Source organism: Polistes fuscatus, unplaced genomic scaffold (assembly GCF_010416935.1).
Source record: "Polistes fuscatus isolate 324 unplaced genomic scaffold, CU_Pfus_HIC Scaffold1, whole genome shotgun sequence".
Classification (NCBI taxonomy): domain Eukaryota; kingdom Metazoa; phylum Arthropoda; class Insecta; order Hymenoptera; family Vespidae; genus Polistes; species Polistes fuscatus.
Window position 1 is genome coordinate 16,531,408 of NW_025112997.1, and position 17,522 is coordinate 16,548,929.

The window sequence follows — 17,522 nt, forward strand, 5'->3', positions numbered from 1 at the left end:
TACATTTGTACATGAGTATCGTATTTGATGCATGACCTTCAATAGGTACACCTACATATATCATGTGAAGAGTGATGAAATTGCACGCATAAACAATGATAAGTAGATTAAAAACCGTGATTTTTTTTTTCGTTTAAATTTGCTATTAAAAAGTAAGATCAAATTTTTTGATTAAAATACTATATTGTAAAATGTTTCTTTTTAAAAATATCAATAATGAAATTGAATTATGTCAATGAATCAAGGAAATAAGGAAAGAAAAAAGTGTGGAAGTAAAAATAAAAAAGGAAAACGATAATTATTATATAAAAAAGAAATTTCTATTTACATGTTCTCGTACAAACTGTACAAAACATTGCTCTTTTAAATTTCTATTTGGCAGTAATGTTTTATACGAATTAAAAACTATTACAGGTATGATAGTGTTGCAATGTTAACGTTGAATTTTTATAAATTTGAAACGATTCTTTTTTTCGAGGCAAATCGAACGAATTCTTCGTAATTGACCTCCAATTTGTACATATACACGATGTAATAAATAAAGACGTGGAATGACCGTAGTATTTATATAATAATATATATTATTTAATTGTACGATAACAGATTTGTCAATTGAAGTTTTTTGATCGTCCTTATACGATAGATTTTTCTTCTTCATTATGCTCCATTACGTCTTTTACAATAGTTTTCTTCGTTTTTTTAGGTTTTCTGTAAAATAAAACGAAGTTTTATGAAAGTGTACGTTTTCTATTAACTTCTAATTTATATTATTCATCCTGCGAACATGTTTTACTTACTTGCCAAAATCTTCTCCATCTTGAAGCGTTTCCGGAAGTGTACATCCTGCTGTTTCTGGTAACAAGAGACAAAGCGTAGCTCCCATAATCGGCAAACATCCAAAAATAATTGGTGGTAACCATTCTGCTACGTGATTCTTCATATATGTAAATAATATTGTTATTTATTATACGTATAAAAAAGAAAAATACAGACACAATTAAATAATTGTTTTTTATGTTTTAACATACCAAAGATACGACAAAAGGTGCCACAATAGAACCTATTCTTGCACACATACTACTAGTACCAACACCCATGTTTCTAACAACTGTCGGAAATAGTTCGCCCGAAAAAAGATAAACCGAAGTGAAAGCTACCGACATGCCGACAATACCGAAACAAACGAGGATTAGTCTCAGCCATGCGAGATCTGAAAAAAGATGGTCATTAGTTACAAAGATTAAGTTAACTTTCGTCAAAAGATAATACATTTCATCAGAATCTATTCTTAAATAACAAATTATTAAAATTTGTTTTGTTATTACAGAATATGTTTAAATATTAATTGTTTGCAATAAATAATCAATTGAAATCATAAATATAAAATCATTATCTGAATTTTCAAAAATTTATGAACATTTTTTTAATAATTAAGAAATCCAATTTTTCTATTAATAGATTTCAATGGAACGTTCTATATATTTTATGAGATTTTACCATGTGGTACAATGATGAGGGCGAGAGAAGAAATACCAGCTATTACGTTGCTGCTAATTAAAGTTACTTTTCTGCCTAACTTGTTCATTGCCCACCAAGCTACGAAATTTCCTGGTACTTGTATCGCTCCAGAGATGGCAAAGTTGATGAAAATATCGCCGCCTACTTGACCAATGTATTGTGACATTCCAAAAAGACCCATTCCGCAAACGATCCAATTAAAAAAGATCGATAATGATTTCACTCTCATGTTAGGTGTGCGGAACAAATCTAAGAAAGATGCATTATGATCCTGGGCTGTTCTTCTGGAATTCTAATAGCACGAGAAAATTAGTTAATTGTTTGAAATCGTTTAAAGATATAATAGTAATAATATAGTAATTTACAATTCAATTGTATTGAATAAACATACCTGATGAAGACAATGTCTTCTAACTGTATCTGGAATGTCTTTATTGTCTATCTTATTGATAATAGCTACTTTTTCTAAAATTTTACAAGCTGCCTTTTGTCTACCCATGGCAAGTAACCATCTTGGTGATTCAGGCACGATCCACCAATAACTTAAAAGAATAATAGAAGGTACTGTAATAGCAATTTGAAGGTGTTGCCAATGGCGAAACATATAAGCGATTCCAGCCAAAGACATTTGGCCTAAGCTAAAAGGAATTTGATAAAGTACAGTGATAGCTGCTCGCCACTTTGTACCGACTATTTCCATACCTAGAAAAATGATAGATTTTTAAATATCGTTCTTTACTAATCAAGTGAAAGTATTAAAATAGAACAAAGTTTTAAGATAACTTACAAATGACATAACTAGTGACCATTGTTCCACCTGTAGCCATGGCACTGAGTAACTTTAGTGCTAACAACGCTGGAAACCATGGAACTACAGCACAGCCGATACCTGAAGTCAGTTGTAAAATGACTGAGGCCATCAAAGGTAATTTTCTACCGTACCTACGTAAAAAATGAAATCATTTATTTGATTACTTGAATAGCTAATTTCATTTGTATACATTTTGTTTCGTACCTATCGGCCAGGCTTCCAAAAATGACATTTCCAAGTAGTACACCGAACATTAAGATCGATTGTTGTATATTAGCATAGTGCGTTCTACTGCATACTAAATTCCACTAAAACGATAATAAGTTATAGAAAATGTTACAGAAAAAAATTGTAAGACAATTTGCAAAATACCTGCGATATTACAGTCTCTGGAAATATACTTCTGTCGTATTCCCATTCTGTACATTCCACATTTGTTTCATTAATGCTGATCATACATTGATCTAATGATTTCGTTTTTGCTGGTGCCGTGCAATTGTATTTTTGATGAGGTGCCATGAAGACGATCGCCAGTTGATGCCAAGCAACTGGAAACTTAACGAGCGAGATCGCCAAGCAAACGAGGATTTGCCATCTTCCGAGATCGCCGATTGCCTGCTGCACGGCGTCAATGTCTTCGCCATAGTCCTCGTCGATTTTTCTATCTTTTCCGTTCTGAACTTGTTTAACGTTCACATCCGCTGAAAACAAAAGAAAATCATTTGTTTCCTCTTTTGAATTCGGTATTTAAAAAAATACAAAATGTTTTTCATCTACAATGTTGCAATGGGCGTATTTAAGATATTTTATACTTTATTATTATTATTATTATTATTATTATTATTATTATTATTATTATCACCATTATTAACATCATCATTTTTATATTTCATAGTAACTTTGTTATTTAGGAAGTTATAGAATACAGAACTAAATTAGTGTAGATAAAAATTAGGGAAATATTTTTCATATTTTTTCTTCGTGAGGTTATAATAAATCAAAATTATGATATAGCTATCATATAACCTTCCTACAAAAGCGTATACATTAGTAAGATTAATTAAGAAATGGAACAAAGTTATCCTAATGCAATGTTAGTGTATTTTTCATATTCGTTATGCAAATCATACATGCCTCGAGCGATATTAGTCGAACCGTCTTAATATCAGGTATGTAAATATGAAACCGGAATTTTTGTATAGAAAATACCTGTTTATTGTATGAAAATGATAAAAAATATTTTATTCGAAGTATTGTCCATCGCTAACCGTACATTTTTCCCACCTGACTGACAATTTGTGAATGTCAAAAAAACTGTTGTTATCTTGAGGCAAACCAATCATAGAGCCATTTTCGTACATTTTCGTAAGAAGTGAAGCGCTGAACAGCAAGTGCGTGTCCCATTAATGCAAATAAGTAGTAATCGGACGGAACAAAGTCTGGTGGTAAGCCGTATGCGAAAGTATTTCCAAACTAAACGTCTCAATCGTTTCCTTGACCAATTTTGCTATGTGTGATGGTGTATTATCATGAAGCAAAATCACTTTGTATTGCCTTTTTTGATATTCTGGTCATTTTTCACGCAAAGCTTGATTTAAATTGATCATTTGATGTTGGTAGAGTTTGGTATTAACAATTTCGCGATGTTTTAGCAGTTCATAATAGATTACACCCTTCTGATCTCATCAAACACACAACATTGTCTTCCGTCCATAGCGATTTGGATTGCAGAAAACTCTGTTTTTATGGTTACCGACTGAACATATATAAACAAGTAGGCATATAAGACGCAATTAACGATGTCAACCATTTAAATGTAGGATAAGTGTTTTTCTGTTTATCTATAGATCAAATATTCTTAGATAAATATTTCCTTAATTACGTGATTTATAATGTATGTCGTACAAGGAATTTTGTTTGGCAGTTAATGGTTTTTTCCAGTTACGTCTTTTATGTATTTATGATCTTGTTGACATAGAGATTTTACAAAAGTATACGACAGGTGGAAAGATTAAAGCATTGTCTAGATCTTTTGAAAGTATTGATGCCATGTATCCGAGCAGGACTAACAACGTCGATTGGAAGTGGCTTGTTACACAAAGTATAATCTGCGATTTAAGTGATTATTGTGGGATTTGGAAGCACGTCGGGCAAGTCCTGGTCCTTGCAATGCGAAACATTCCTATGTAAGTATCATTGTGGTGGTAATGATTGAAAGTTTATATTGCGGGTTAAATCCCAAGAGTTCAACAGATGAACATTGTTTTCAGCTCAGTCATTACTTTCGCATAGTCATCGAAACAATAAGAGCTTCCGATCTTCGCTGTAGGGATGTAATGTTTGCTCATTTTAACCGTATCGGTAATTCAGATGTAAATGTCAATACGTTGATCAAACATATCTTAATCCTATAGACATATCATCAGATCTTTTATTGTTAAGAGCTTAATTTTAACAATGTGCTATATAAAAATATAAGGATAGGTAGACAATATATACCAAAATTGTGTTGAATAAATATGTATTATTTCGATATTTTTCAGTAAAATTTGATAATTTTACGTTTATTATCTCACATTAACAAAGTCATTCGAGACTGGAGAGAAGCAAAGAATTTTAACTCGGATTAAAAATATTATCTTAGTAATTAAATGTAATCCATGTAATATATTACGATTAAGGGTACGTGTATATATTTTTTTAAATTTTGATGATAAAGAAACGATAAAGACCAGCTTATTTAAAGTTTCTTTTTATTTTTATTAGTCTACAATGATAAAATTTTTTTCTTTTCTTCTAACCTTGATCATTTGAAAACTCTAGATAAATAAAATATACAATTACTTAACCATCAGTCTACTATTATTAAATTATCATAGTTCTTATCATAAAAAAATTTTCATATTATCACTTTTAAAATAAAAAATTTCAACATGTGGAAATTGTTCAATTTATCTGAAAACTTTAGATTGATACAAAATATATTTAACTCAATGCTGTGTTGTTAAATGAAGCAAATTTTCCTCAAGATATTAATGTTTGAAATATCGACCACATATATACACACACACACACACATTATGGAGATCATTGTCCCGGGCATGGTCAATCCAATGAAAAATATTCGTGCTTTATAAGATAAACTAATGATATTTCATTTGTGAAGTGATCTGAATTAATTTGCTTACTATTGAATATTCGTCGTTCGTAATCGTACTTTACTTACTTGTACTGTCTACGTATGCACATATATATATAGGCATGTATACATCTGTATAATATGGCAATGTACATATGAAGAGTGTATTACTGAGAGTAGGAGTGTCGTTGACGTCAGAGTTGCGTCGTTTTCTTGTGCAACAAGTGGGTGTGCGTATGAGAAAGTCTCAGGATTGGTCGAGTTTATCTACCGAGTGCTTATTATCTACTCGACTACTCTTTAGCACGTGTGGACGATTTATCATTTGCGAAAGAACTTGCCGACGACATTTTATTCGTCGCTGGATCGACGCGTAAACTTGCCGGAAGTAGTAATTAGTAGTTGATAATAAAACTTTTATTAACGTGAAACATTCCTCGGTGACAATTATTATTGTTATAATACCATCTAAAGGGGAAATACAGCGTTATCAGAGGAGGTTATTAAAAAAAATGACAAAAAGAAAAATAATTTATGACAAGCAATAAAGTTGAGTTCTACTTTATAAAAAATAGAAGGTCGACAAGTATTTTACTTATTCTCACTTTTGTTTTTACTTTTATACGTCTTTTTACTCGCGTATGTTTGCACAGTACGAAAGCAAGTTCACTGGAATTTAGATCAAGAAATCATTGGAGAAAAACGGAGGGAATTCCAGTCATTTGAAATTCAAGTTTTACATGAACAATATAAATCAAGAAAAGATATTTTCGCGGAAGGTCGTTCCGATTTTATTCGCCGAAGGTATTGTTTCTCATTGTCGAGAATAGACAGATGTTCTACCTCTTTGTAGATCGAATTTGCATTCACAACGCGAATGCACGTGACTCAAAACGTAAGGCCGCATTATTTAAATTACGAGAGAAAAGATCTTTTTCGATTCACGTAATTATGTTTTAACGAAGGTACATAATAAGTCTTATATTATATCAAATGAATACAAAGTAGAAGAATCGCTGCAATCGACCAAATTTTACGAAATATTGCATTTTATTAATTATTTTACTATATTCTGCTTTGTATAATTATTTTTTTTCCTTTATTTTTAGAAAAAAGACTTGAAGCGTAGTAAATCGATCGAATAAATTTATCAACACATGTTTAAGGAAAAGTAGGCTATCCGTAGCCATTACTCAATACTAACAGTATAATTTTCTGTGTTTTCCATTACGTTGCATTGTATATCTACTACGAGCATAAAAAATGTTATATATGAAACTAATACATAAAAAAAGGAAACAAATTAACCAATTCCAGAAGTTTCTACGCATTTAGCTTATACCGTTTATGCCAAGTAACATTAATAATAATAATAATAATAAAAAAAAAACAACGATTATATCGATAAATTATAATTTGTATGATAGCAAGTTCAAATGAAATTGCATCAGAAATTTAGAAGAATTATTGAAAATAAATCATGGAAAACCCGATTTCCTTCGGCGATCAATTTCCAGCGATATTATTTGTAAATATCGTTCAAGTTCTAGACCGGGATCTCCTGATGATCATTATTCAAGAGGAAAGAAACATTCGCGATTAATACGATTCCTGAAGACTAGGTCGATAAACAACGAGTTCGTCGCTATGAAAAAAATAGAAAAGACAAGAAGAAAATTATGAAAAAAAAAGAAAAAAGAAAAAGAAAAAATAATAATAAAAAGGTGAATAAGGTGTATGCGAACTATAACACGCACGTTAACCTCGAGATATTCAACCTTCGCATCTTAAGCACAGTGCACATATTTCGTTTTCCTTCTTAGGAGACGTAAAAGGTCGACCACACACACACGTACGTGCGTAGCTGCGTACATACATATGCATGTAAGCATTATGTTGTTCGACACAAGCCTTTCTTGTTGCGCATGTCTCCTCCTCGATTCGAGATCGATTTTCTTGGAATCGATGTATATTTTGCGGTCGCTCATTCCTACTCGTCTCGATTAATCGAACTTTGCTGATAATAACGTCGTAAATTTTCTTTCCACTCATTCGATATATACAATCGTATTTTCTCTTTGATATTTGTTTTATTTCATTTTTTTATATTTTTTTTTATTTTTTACGCCGATCTGTCCGAATGTTGGAGATAAGAAAAGAAGAAGAAAGAAAAAAAAGGACTAAAAAGAAAAAAAAAAGCGAATAATTCATACCATATCCGTTAGTTTGCGTATTCTTCATATCACTGTTTGGTTTCGTTGATATTTCACTGGTTAGCGCGTAAAGATTACGTCCAATTTTTCACGATAATTTGATATCTGTAACATAAGGAAGAACGAGAAATTTGAATGATCGTTGATCTATATTGATATTTAAATCGGTTCGGATAGAAAATAACTAAATTATTCCGTGTACAATATATGAAATCACATTGGTTGTCAATAGTATAAGGTTCAGAGATATATTTAACTTTATTACTTCATTAAGTTTTATTTATTCATTCTATTTGAATATTGAATTTTTTATTAGGGGCCCTACCTATTCGTATAATATTCATCTTATTTTTTATCCTATACGAAACCAGGACCATTTTTGTTATATAAGCAGGTATATAATATCACAAGCATATATATTTACATATATCGTGTATGAACGAGTTTTTCGAAAGCAATATAACGATACCGACGAGTTTAACGGTTCCCTGCTCAACATCGAAGGAGTGTTAAAAAAATGAACAATATTTTTCTTCGGAACGTCGCATTAACCTTTGAATCAATGTTTATCTTATAACTCGCATATTTGTTTTTCCTTATTTATTTCTGTAGGAAGAAAAATCAATTCTGACGTCGAGTCATTAGCATTTGATGTTTACTGTTGTTTTTATACCCGTTTATGCATTCACGTTATCCGATGAAACGTCTCTTGTTTATTGAAAAATAATTATACTTTCTCAGTTAATTTAACAAGTCAAAGATTTTCTTGTTTTACACGATATACAAGAGAGTTACATGTAACGTGTCACGAAGGACTTTGGAGCTGACAACGAACGCTTCATTCATACGTGCTCGAAGTTAACGACCTATTCGAAAGCGTTGGTTAGCAGTGAAAAAGAGAGATAGAGAGAGAGCAAAAAAGGGACAAGGAGAAAACGTGAGAAAAAGAGCTAGAGACAATCTTGCAATTGCAGTTATCTGCAGGTAACAGCGAATGGCAACGCTTAACAATTCTCAAAGAAAGAAGGTGTTCCATCAGTTATTACCTCTTGATTATAGTTATCACGCCCGCTGAGGGCTAATTATGACTAACAACTAGCGTGGAATCTGCGCAAGATTGGCGTTAAGCTACAATCAAGGCTCCCCTTTATACCCCTGTGAATTTTTGCAGACAACTTTAATGTCCTATCTTTTCCGAGGTAGGCGCCTCAATCTTACTTACCGTTTATTCGAGAAAATGTAGATATTTTTAGCACTTCGTGGGATAAAAGTAGATATATATATAAAATTTTATTAATCCTTTGTCAGCATAGTAGGTGGGTTTTTTCAATATTATTGTTATTTAAAAAATTGTAATAAATTTATTAGTACTCTTCAGGGTCTTCAGAATATTATTTAATAATTTTTTTTATTTTACTTACAATTTCAATTGATAATTAAAATAGTTATTCATGCTTAAAAAGTACCCATTCTGTCGATGTAAAGTTAAAATAAATATTTACGCATTAGAGAGTAATATATCAGTAGTAGTGAATAAATTTAGTAAAATGTTTTATAAAGTAACACATACAATTACTTTGATTTAAGATTAAAATAACATATCACATTTAGCGAGAAACTATTGTTCTCTTAACGAGTCTATTAAGATAAGATTATAAATGTAAATCATGACTCGTTAAAAAAATTTATCGAAACATTTTAACATTTTCTCTCGATGAATATATTATATACATTTGTATAATTTAGAAATAAAAAAAGAAAAGAAAAGAAAAAAAAATAGAAAATAATAAAAGAGACAATATTTCGAAAGAATTTGATCTTAAGAATTGTAACTACATTTTAATTAAAGAAAGTTATCTTCTTTGTCAGTCAAAGTGGGATCAATTGAGAAAATACTAACAACTCGTAATTGATCAAGACGCAATTAAGTTCGTCAAAATATACGCTTTGTCAATTAAATGCATTGTTATGCGGCAATCAAATGTGAACGGATAGAGAAAGATAGGATTAAATAGAAACAGAGATATTAAATAATAACGTAATATGTGATTAGAATCTCTCGTTCATGAGAATGAAACTATAAAGTTACGTCCTTGCATCTTGACCGACTCGAATTAAAGCTAAGTTTTGCATCGACTTGCCTCGTGCTTGATCTATCGTATACACCATGAATAATAACGTCTACGCACACACATATTGTATATAAGAGTGGTTCAAATATACTCGTTAATACATTTATCTATTCGAAAGAATATCTTCGCACTCCGACGCAACGCTTAGTGCGATGCGTAAAGTGATCTCAAGCGCGTGTCCATTACGTGGTTCAAATCGACCACCTTCGCTATTATATGTTGGTTTGGATAGCGAATATGAATATTTGATAAATAGATATTATAATGTAGAAATCGAAACGAACGAACACGCGTTTTGAAATTTTGGAAAGTATCGTAAATTAAATAATCGTTAATTCGATTAATTAATTTTGTTTTGTTTTATTCTTTATAGTAATATTTTTTATAAAATAATTTATAAATAAGTTATAAGTAGAATTTCTGAAAAATATTATTTAAAAATATGCTGATTTATTAATACGTATAAAATTTATATACTAATAATTTAAAAGCATAATAAAATAGAATTTATTGCAACAGAATTATGAGTTAAATCAATAGTTATGCAAAATGATAAGATTAAGTTTATAAAATAATATATTTGTTATGTTGATTCAATATAAGAGTTAATCCACCTTTTACTTATAACTATTATTTACAATAATTTAATTTATTATAAAATATATTTGTATTTGTACTTCATTTATTGTTCACTGCTATCACGTTTTTCAGAATTCAGTGATAAATTTCTAATTACTTTTTTATTTGTTTTTTAGAAATTGTTTAAAAAGCGGAATTTTTTATCATGAGCTCTTCAATAACACACATCGAAAAAACATATAACAGATAAATTTCCATATTTCTAAAAAGAACAAATGAATAAATAAAGTTTAATCTGTCGCAGATTAGTGGGTTTGCTGTAGTGAAAAAAAAGGAACACGATAAAACACGTGTATACAATTGTAATCACAGTGAATTAGGCAAACATGTCGAACGTAATAAGTATACGATTCGTTTCAATAAAAATGTTCAAATTCCTTGTAAAAAACCAAATGTTTTTTATATCTTTAAAAATTATGTAAGATTTTCATATCAATTAGTGAACTTTAGCATTTCACTCGATGACTAGATTATTAATAAAGTTCAAAAAATTTAACTTCTTCAAATATAAAAATAAATTTGAATATATGAAATTTATTTTGATTAAAAATAAAAATTATTACTCAACGAGATAGAAAGCTTTAGATAAATCAATAAGTTGATATGTGTAATGTTCTTTTTGTAATTTGTAGTCGAAAAGTAAAATATTTCTGGCAAAGCATTTTATCATATTTTAGCAAATGAACTTTACGCATCTTATCTTATTTACCGCGAACACATTTTTGAAGTTATACTTCTTTTTTATTATAGTATGAATATAAAATATAATAAATAAACAAAGAACAAAGTTCAGAGTATTAATCCGTACGAGTATTGGCATAACTTAATCTTCATTTTTATGTACTATCCATATATTTATAACTTTCTAATTGTTTCTTATTGTTGTTTTGATCTTGGACAGCTCGGTCTACAGAATTAAACTTCTTTAGACTGTTTTGCAAGAAATTTTACTCCAAAATTAATCGCAAAAAAATTAGAAATTATTTTACAATCAAACACATATATTGTTTTTATCTATAATAATATCATATTACGCATATATTTCATATATTATATTTCTTATAGTTTCTCTTATTTTTTGAAATAAATGGCTACTTTAAGGACAACTGTAATTGTTTGAACGTATATAACCCATTACGTTAGTAAATATAATTTTAAATAATAAAGTAACCATGGATAAAAAGTGTTACGGGCGTAGATTCAATGTAAGTGATAAAAATAAAATTGATTTATTCTTTTATCACGAGAGAAGTTAACAGATTACAAGCGAGATCTTTAAATAAACATAATCGTAGAATTGTCGAGACGAACTACTCGACATTGGCAACATGTGCTAAACGAAATTTTGAGAGAGAAAGAATGGAAGAGAGAGAGAGAGAGAGAGAACAGGTTTCGCGAAAGAATCCGAAAACCCCAGCATTGAACTTCATCCATAACTGCATTTGGCTACAACGAATAGAATTTCGTGAACTGTTTAAATATCGTAACGATCTCAATAGAGGGTGTTAACGCCGTTTGTCAAGTTTACTCTGACTTCTTTATTTTATGAAATCATTCGCTAAATGGAAAATTTTATTGTATAAATATGCTGCGAATAAGAAAATCAAAGAAACGAAAGGAGAAAGAGAGAGAGAGAGAAAAACTTAAAACAAAAAGCAATAAAATCTGTCATAACAAAAAATTATACATATTTATGTACATAAACATATATAAAACATCTAGTTTAAATTTCATGAGATGTAACTCGAATAATGACGGAAAACAAATGTGGCATCCGTTGTTAATTCATTCACACAAATTATCACGTATCGAATTTCAGAAAATCAAGATTCTACGCATGATAGATAGCCTAGATAGATAGAAAGCATTTTTCGTAATAGTAGTTGCTTTCGTTTTCATCGATGTATTTGTGTTAACTATTTTTATCGTTTGATAACTAATTCGATTATAAAATTATCTTGTTTTATCTTGTCTTTCGTTGAAAGACGTGTTGCTTAATATAAACAAAGGATTAATTTAGATAATGTAATATCGAGGAAACCACGACCTGGATAAGATCGTGAAATACGAAAATCTGAAAAAGAAGTTAGGAGAAAACGATTGAACCAATTATACTTTTTAGAATGCTCTGACTCATTCTACAATTATTCATTCTTTAAACGTATATTGCTCCGGTCGTGCAACCTCTTGTACAGCCAACGAAAAAAGTAGTAACGACTGTTTTTCTAGTAATGCTTACATTGAGCCTTTTCTGTGACTTCAGTGTAAGTATCTACGTATGTATGTGTGTACGCATATACATTGAAGTAAAACAATATTAAGTATTTTCAATCAATCGATCCATCAACGACCGTTATAAAAATGTTCATTTTGTTCTTATTATCAAAGTTTAAATATTATTGAATTTACTTTAAAATGAATGTAATTAAGCACTTGTTATCAACTTCAAATACTCGAATTTATTACACATGCATGACTTATTAAGAATTGACGTGGATAAAAAACGATTTTAATTACCTGTTATAACTTTATAGAGTTCCATTGAAATTGATAAGATTAAAAGGAACATAAAATATTATAATTCGATATATAACGTTACCTGATCGTTTGCTTGAAGATCAACGTGGCCACAAGTAGTTTTTATTTTCGAAATGTTTTTTCTTTTATTATTCAAACAAAAATCACTTACATTAATAAATTTTAACGATAGACACTCGATCGATTTTCGTACAACAAAGTGATCCCTATTGAACCGAAGCTTAGAATCGAAATACTGTTTATCTTTATGATCGATCTTATTTCACGAAAAGAAAGTTTACATGCTGTCAATTAAGATTCTTAAATTCATCGTTTGTTAAATGTCGGGTGAACATAAGCGAAGAAGATATATAAACGCGACAATGTACGAAGAGAGTTTGGTGAACGATAAAGCGTCTAAATGCGGACGAAAGTCACTTTACTCGGAAAAAGTAAGGAGAGAAAGTGTAGAATTTCACGAAAGTGTATATTATTAACCAGTACACTTATTGTCTTTCATAAAATTTATTTTATTTAAAAAAAAAAAAAGAAAGAAATAAGAAAAAAATAAGTATAAAAATAAGAATTAAAAGAAAAAAAAATAAGAATGTATTAAATTTGATCGAAAATGAAAAAAAAAAAAATAAAACTAATGATACGAAAGAATGTAAGAAAACAAGAAAGAAGAAGAAGAAGAAGAAGAGGAAAAAGAAGTGGACCCGAATATAGTTATGTTAATATTTTGAAAAGAGTAACGCTATTAGACGGATGAGCGAATTGATGCGTTAACTCGCGCTGCTAGCTTGTTCGAAACTGACAAACGAGAAGGCTTTTTAACGACGACTCTTCTGTGTGTTTTACGTTGCTTTGCTTATACTAACGTGCGTTCACCATCCGCGGGCGCCAGAGAGTATCAAGAAGTGGAGATAGAGAAGGTGGTGGTGGTGGTGATGTGGTAGAGGTTGTAGGATGCTTATGAAAAGGCGAAGAGGATGGAGGGAAGCATTGAAGCTGCACCAAAGCGCCTCGACGGAGAACACGACGAGGCGTCGCAACCGATGGAGTCCATCTTGGCGTCGCGACATCCAAGAAAACGGGATCTCTTTATGAGAGTTATTTATGTGTGTATATGTGTAAATGTGTGTGTGTTTGTGTACACGTGTGCATGTATGCAGGAATGGGTGTATGAATGTTTGGACGTGTATCTTCAAGCTCTCATTTATGTATTATATATATGTGAATATCGTCTAACGATTTCGAAAAAATTTTTTAACTTAAATAGTTTCTTTTTTTTACCTTTCATTTATTTTATTTTTATATATTAATACTTCTTTTTTTTTATTTTTACTAACGTGCGATTTGTTGACTTAAAATTCTTTTACAGGAATTTTTGATACATCGTTAGTGATAGTTTAAACCTTGTATAGGATAAGATGCTTAATAATCATTTATTGTTGTTAAGATTATTTCGAAAAGTAGCTTTGTATTTATTAGAAATTTATAATTATTAATCTAATTGTTATTTATATATAAGGTGAATATATAGATTTTTGGAATGAAATAATATTCTTGTAATATGAAAATATAAATATTTAATGAGACGTTTATATTTTGATTTTGTATCATTTTTCTCTATTTATTCGTATTTTTTAAGTAATTAAACTAAACGAAAAAGTATTTAAATACCAAATTTTGAAAATTTTGAATATAAAATAAACACCTATCATTTTTTTCGTAAACAAGTATTTCATCAGAATTACTTATAAAGTCGTAGAAGAAAATAATTAAAAAAGTGTGATCTCATTGACCTCAATTAAGAAACATCCTTCTTAAAAAATCTTTAGGCATCTACTTTGGAGGACGATACACGTGTTCCGAGAAGATGTATACTAATTTTCATATATATGTTTCATAAATTGAATTGAATGTAATTAATTTATTGAATGTTTCATGTTAATCGTTATAGTAAGAAGTCTAGGGTAAACAGATACGATAGACATATAGGATTTTCATAAAATATTTGAACATTATATTAAATTTATCACTGTTATTACAAATTTAATAATACAGAATTTAAATTTAAATTTAAATTTATTATAGTTATAAAAAAAAAACTGCTTTGTTTTTTGCTCCGTTGATTAGAAAAATACTTGAGATTCTACTGTCCATTATTTAATAATTGACTGCAAACGTTGTTAATTACCACGATGTTCTTTGTCCTGTTTCTCTAAATATGATTAATGAACTAATGAAATAATAATTAAAGAATTGCGGTCAGATCAATTTCGCGTAAAAAAAAACTGTAATTTAAAGATATTAATATTATTTTGCTTTATTATTTTTTGTGTTAGTTACAATATCGTATGGATAATTAGAAACCCGCTGTACACGACAAGATTTTTTAAGACGTGTGCATAGTGAATTTCCTTTGTTGTTAAAATGGGGAAACGATGGATTTTTTGAGACTTTGGAATATTTAAGAAACAATCTTCTCCTATCTCCGTTTTGTTCACGATGACCTACGATACGCGGTCATTAATTTTATTGTACGTATGAGAAATGGCAACAGTTTATCACAAATTACAATACAAACATTGAATCTATTGATGGTGTTAACACACTTGGAAATGATTTGAATTGAATGGTTCCGTCAATGGAATATTCTCATGCTGATAAAATGCATAGAATATATTTCATGTAATTAGAAATTAACAGAGTTTTCTCAAAGTTCGAACTAATGAGACCGTCAATTTATAAATTTACTGAACCCCCATTAATTACTGCAAAAGTAACGATAATAATAATGCGATCATTATGAATACATTTATATTAGATAAAAACTAGACATCCAGACAATAATTCATAATCGTTATAATTTTCCTCTTTTCATTGTTCGAGATTACAATATAGTGTGAATTTTAATTATAAACTAAACATTATTGGATTTAAAATCAAACATATTAATTTAATTTGTATTATGAATAGAAAGCACATACTTACTTTTGAAACTAAAAATAATGTGATATGTTTATTAACTCTCATGTATAATTTGAAATTTATTTAATCTTCAATTAAGCGTGATTACGATAACAATTTTATTCTCGATTATTTGAGTCGTTTATTTTGATAGTGACCTAAGTCCATTTTTTGTTTTTACCGTGTCATTTTTTTTTATGAGAGTTAATTTCCAATTGTAGATATTATTACGGTCAACAACAAAAAAGTAGTAAAATGGACTTAGGACACTTTCAAAATATATGGTTTACTTATTAAATTAGAAATTGTTTCGTAATAAAAACTCAATAGTGCGCCATCTGTTGACATGCGTACGGAACTAATTTCTATCGATAATATAGAATTTTATATTTTAGCTATAGAATTTTATATTTTATTATTTTATTTTATATATAATTAATATTATTATATATAATAATATTAATTATATATTATAGCGTTAGGGAAATAAGAAAGGAAATTTCAGGATCGTATAATTTTTCTTTATTTTCTATAGTATGATCCATTAATGAAATTGATCTAAGATTTAAGATACTATTTATTACCACAATTGTTACATAGATAACGATATTTATGATTTTGCTTAATTTGCAATGATTAATGCTGATACATATTATGAAACGTAACGATACAAATATATTTATATCACAGTCGTGGATAAAGAAATTAACATTAATTAATGTTTCGAAGATAGTTTACATAAAAACGTTAAAATCTTTCTAGAATTTACGTAACTTATAAATTCGTTAATCAATTGATTACGATTATGCTCGTACAAAAAACATCATACTGAATTTGACAGAATCGCAGTGTAAATTCCATTGAGATTACAACGCATCGTTAAATCTAATTAATCTTAAGTATAATTAATTTGATTGGCGAGAGATAATAAGTAAAATGAAATACTTATATATTCTTAAAAATTAAAACAGATTTGTTCTTAACATATACATATTTCAAAAAGTAAAATGATATTAGAATAAGTGATACTTCTATTATCTATAATGATAGCTCGACAAATAAATGTCCTTTGATCCACGTTTATTAACTGTAGAATATTTTTATGTGGATGGTAAGACCAGTCTTATTGCAATCGCTGTTAATTAGCAATCTGCATACGAAATATTTTGTAATGTTAGCCGTTACCCTTTATTATCGGTAAGATAATACATATCGATAATTATTTTTTGAATAATTTTCAAAGATAAATACTTTTCACTTATATTTTGGAGTAAAACATTACTTGTTTTTTAAGCCGATAAAATGTAACATCAAGATAGAAGAAAAATTTGCTACTTCGGATCATAAAGATTGTCACTCGTTACATGCATCGATAATATCGGAAACTGTATTATTTTATTAAACGTTGTTTTACATCGTAGATCGTAGACATATTATAATATTCAAAAGTATGACGATTTAATTTTCAAATTTTTATCGAGACATTGATTTTCCGACAAGTTTTTATTTTTTTTTTCAAATTTTCTAATTATTGAAAGCTTTACAATACGGAAGGATAGCAATCAACTTTATCGACT

The 17,522-nt window shown here is 29.2% G+C and overlaps 1 protein-coding gene across 2 annotated transcripts; it reads right to left on the minus strand.

Annotated features, from left to right (window-relative positions):
* Positions 1-298: 298 nt before the first annotated feature.
* Positions 299-13,925, minus strand: LOC122517824 (organic cation transporter protein-like). 2 transcript variants are annotated; one of them, XM_043636515.1, is made up of 10 exons: positions 13,851-13,925; positions 7,682-7,786; positions 2,702-3,030; positions 2,534-2,637; positions 2,306-2,460; positions 1,910-2,220; positions 1,498-1,810; positions 1,029-1,210; positions 798-934; positions 299-708 (listed from the first exon to the last, which is right to left on the minus strand). In XM_043636515.1, exons 2-10 carry the CDS (start codon positions 7,707-7,709, stop codon positions 633-635), a joined length of 1,635 nt encoding a protein of 544 aa, XP_043492450.1. In that variant the 5' UTR covers positions 7,710-7,786; positions 13,851-13,925; the 3' UTR covers positions 299-632. The 2 variants fall into 2 exon arrangements, with proteins under 2 accessions (XP_043492450.1, XP_043492377.1); XM_043636442.1 differs by lacking the exon at positions 13,851-13,925 and adding an exon at positions 13,052-13,562.
* Positions 13,926-17,522: the final 3,597 nt, after the last annotated feature.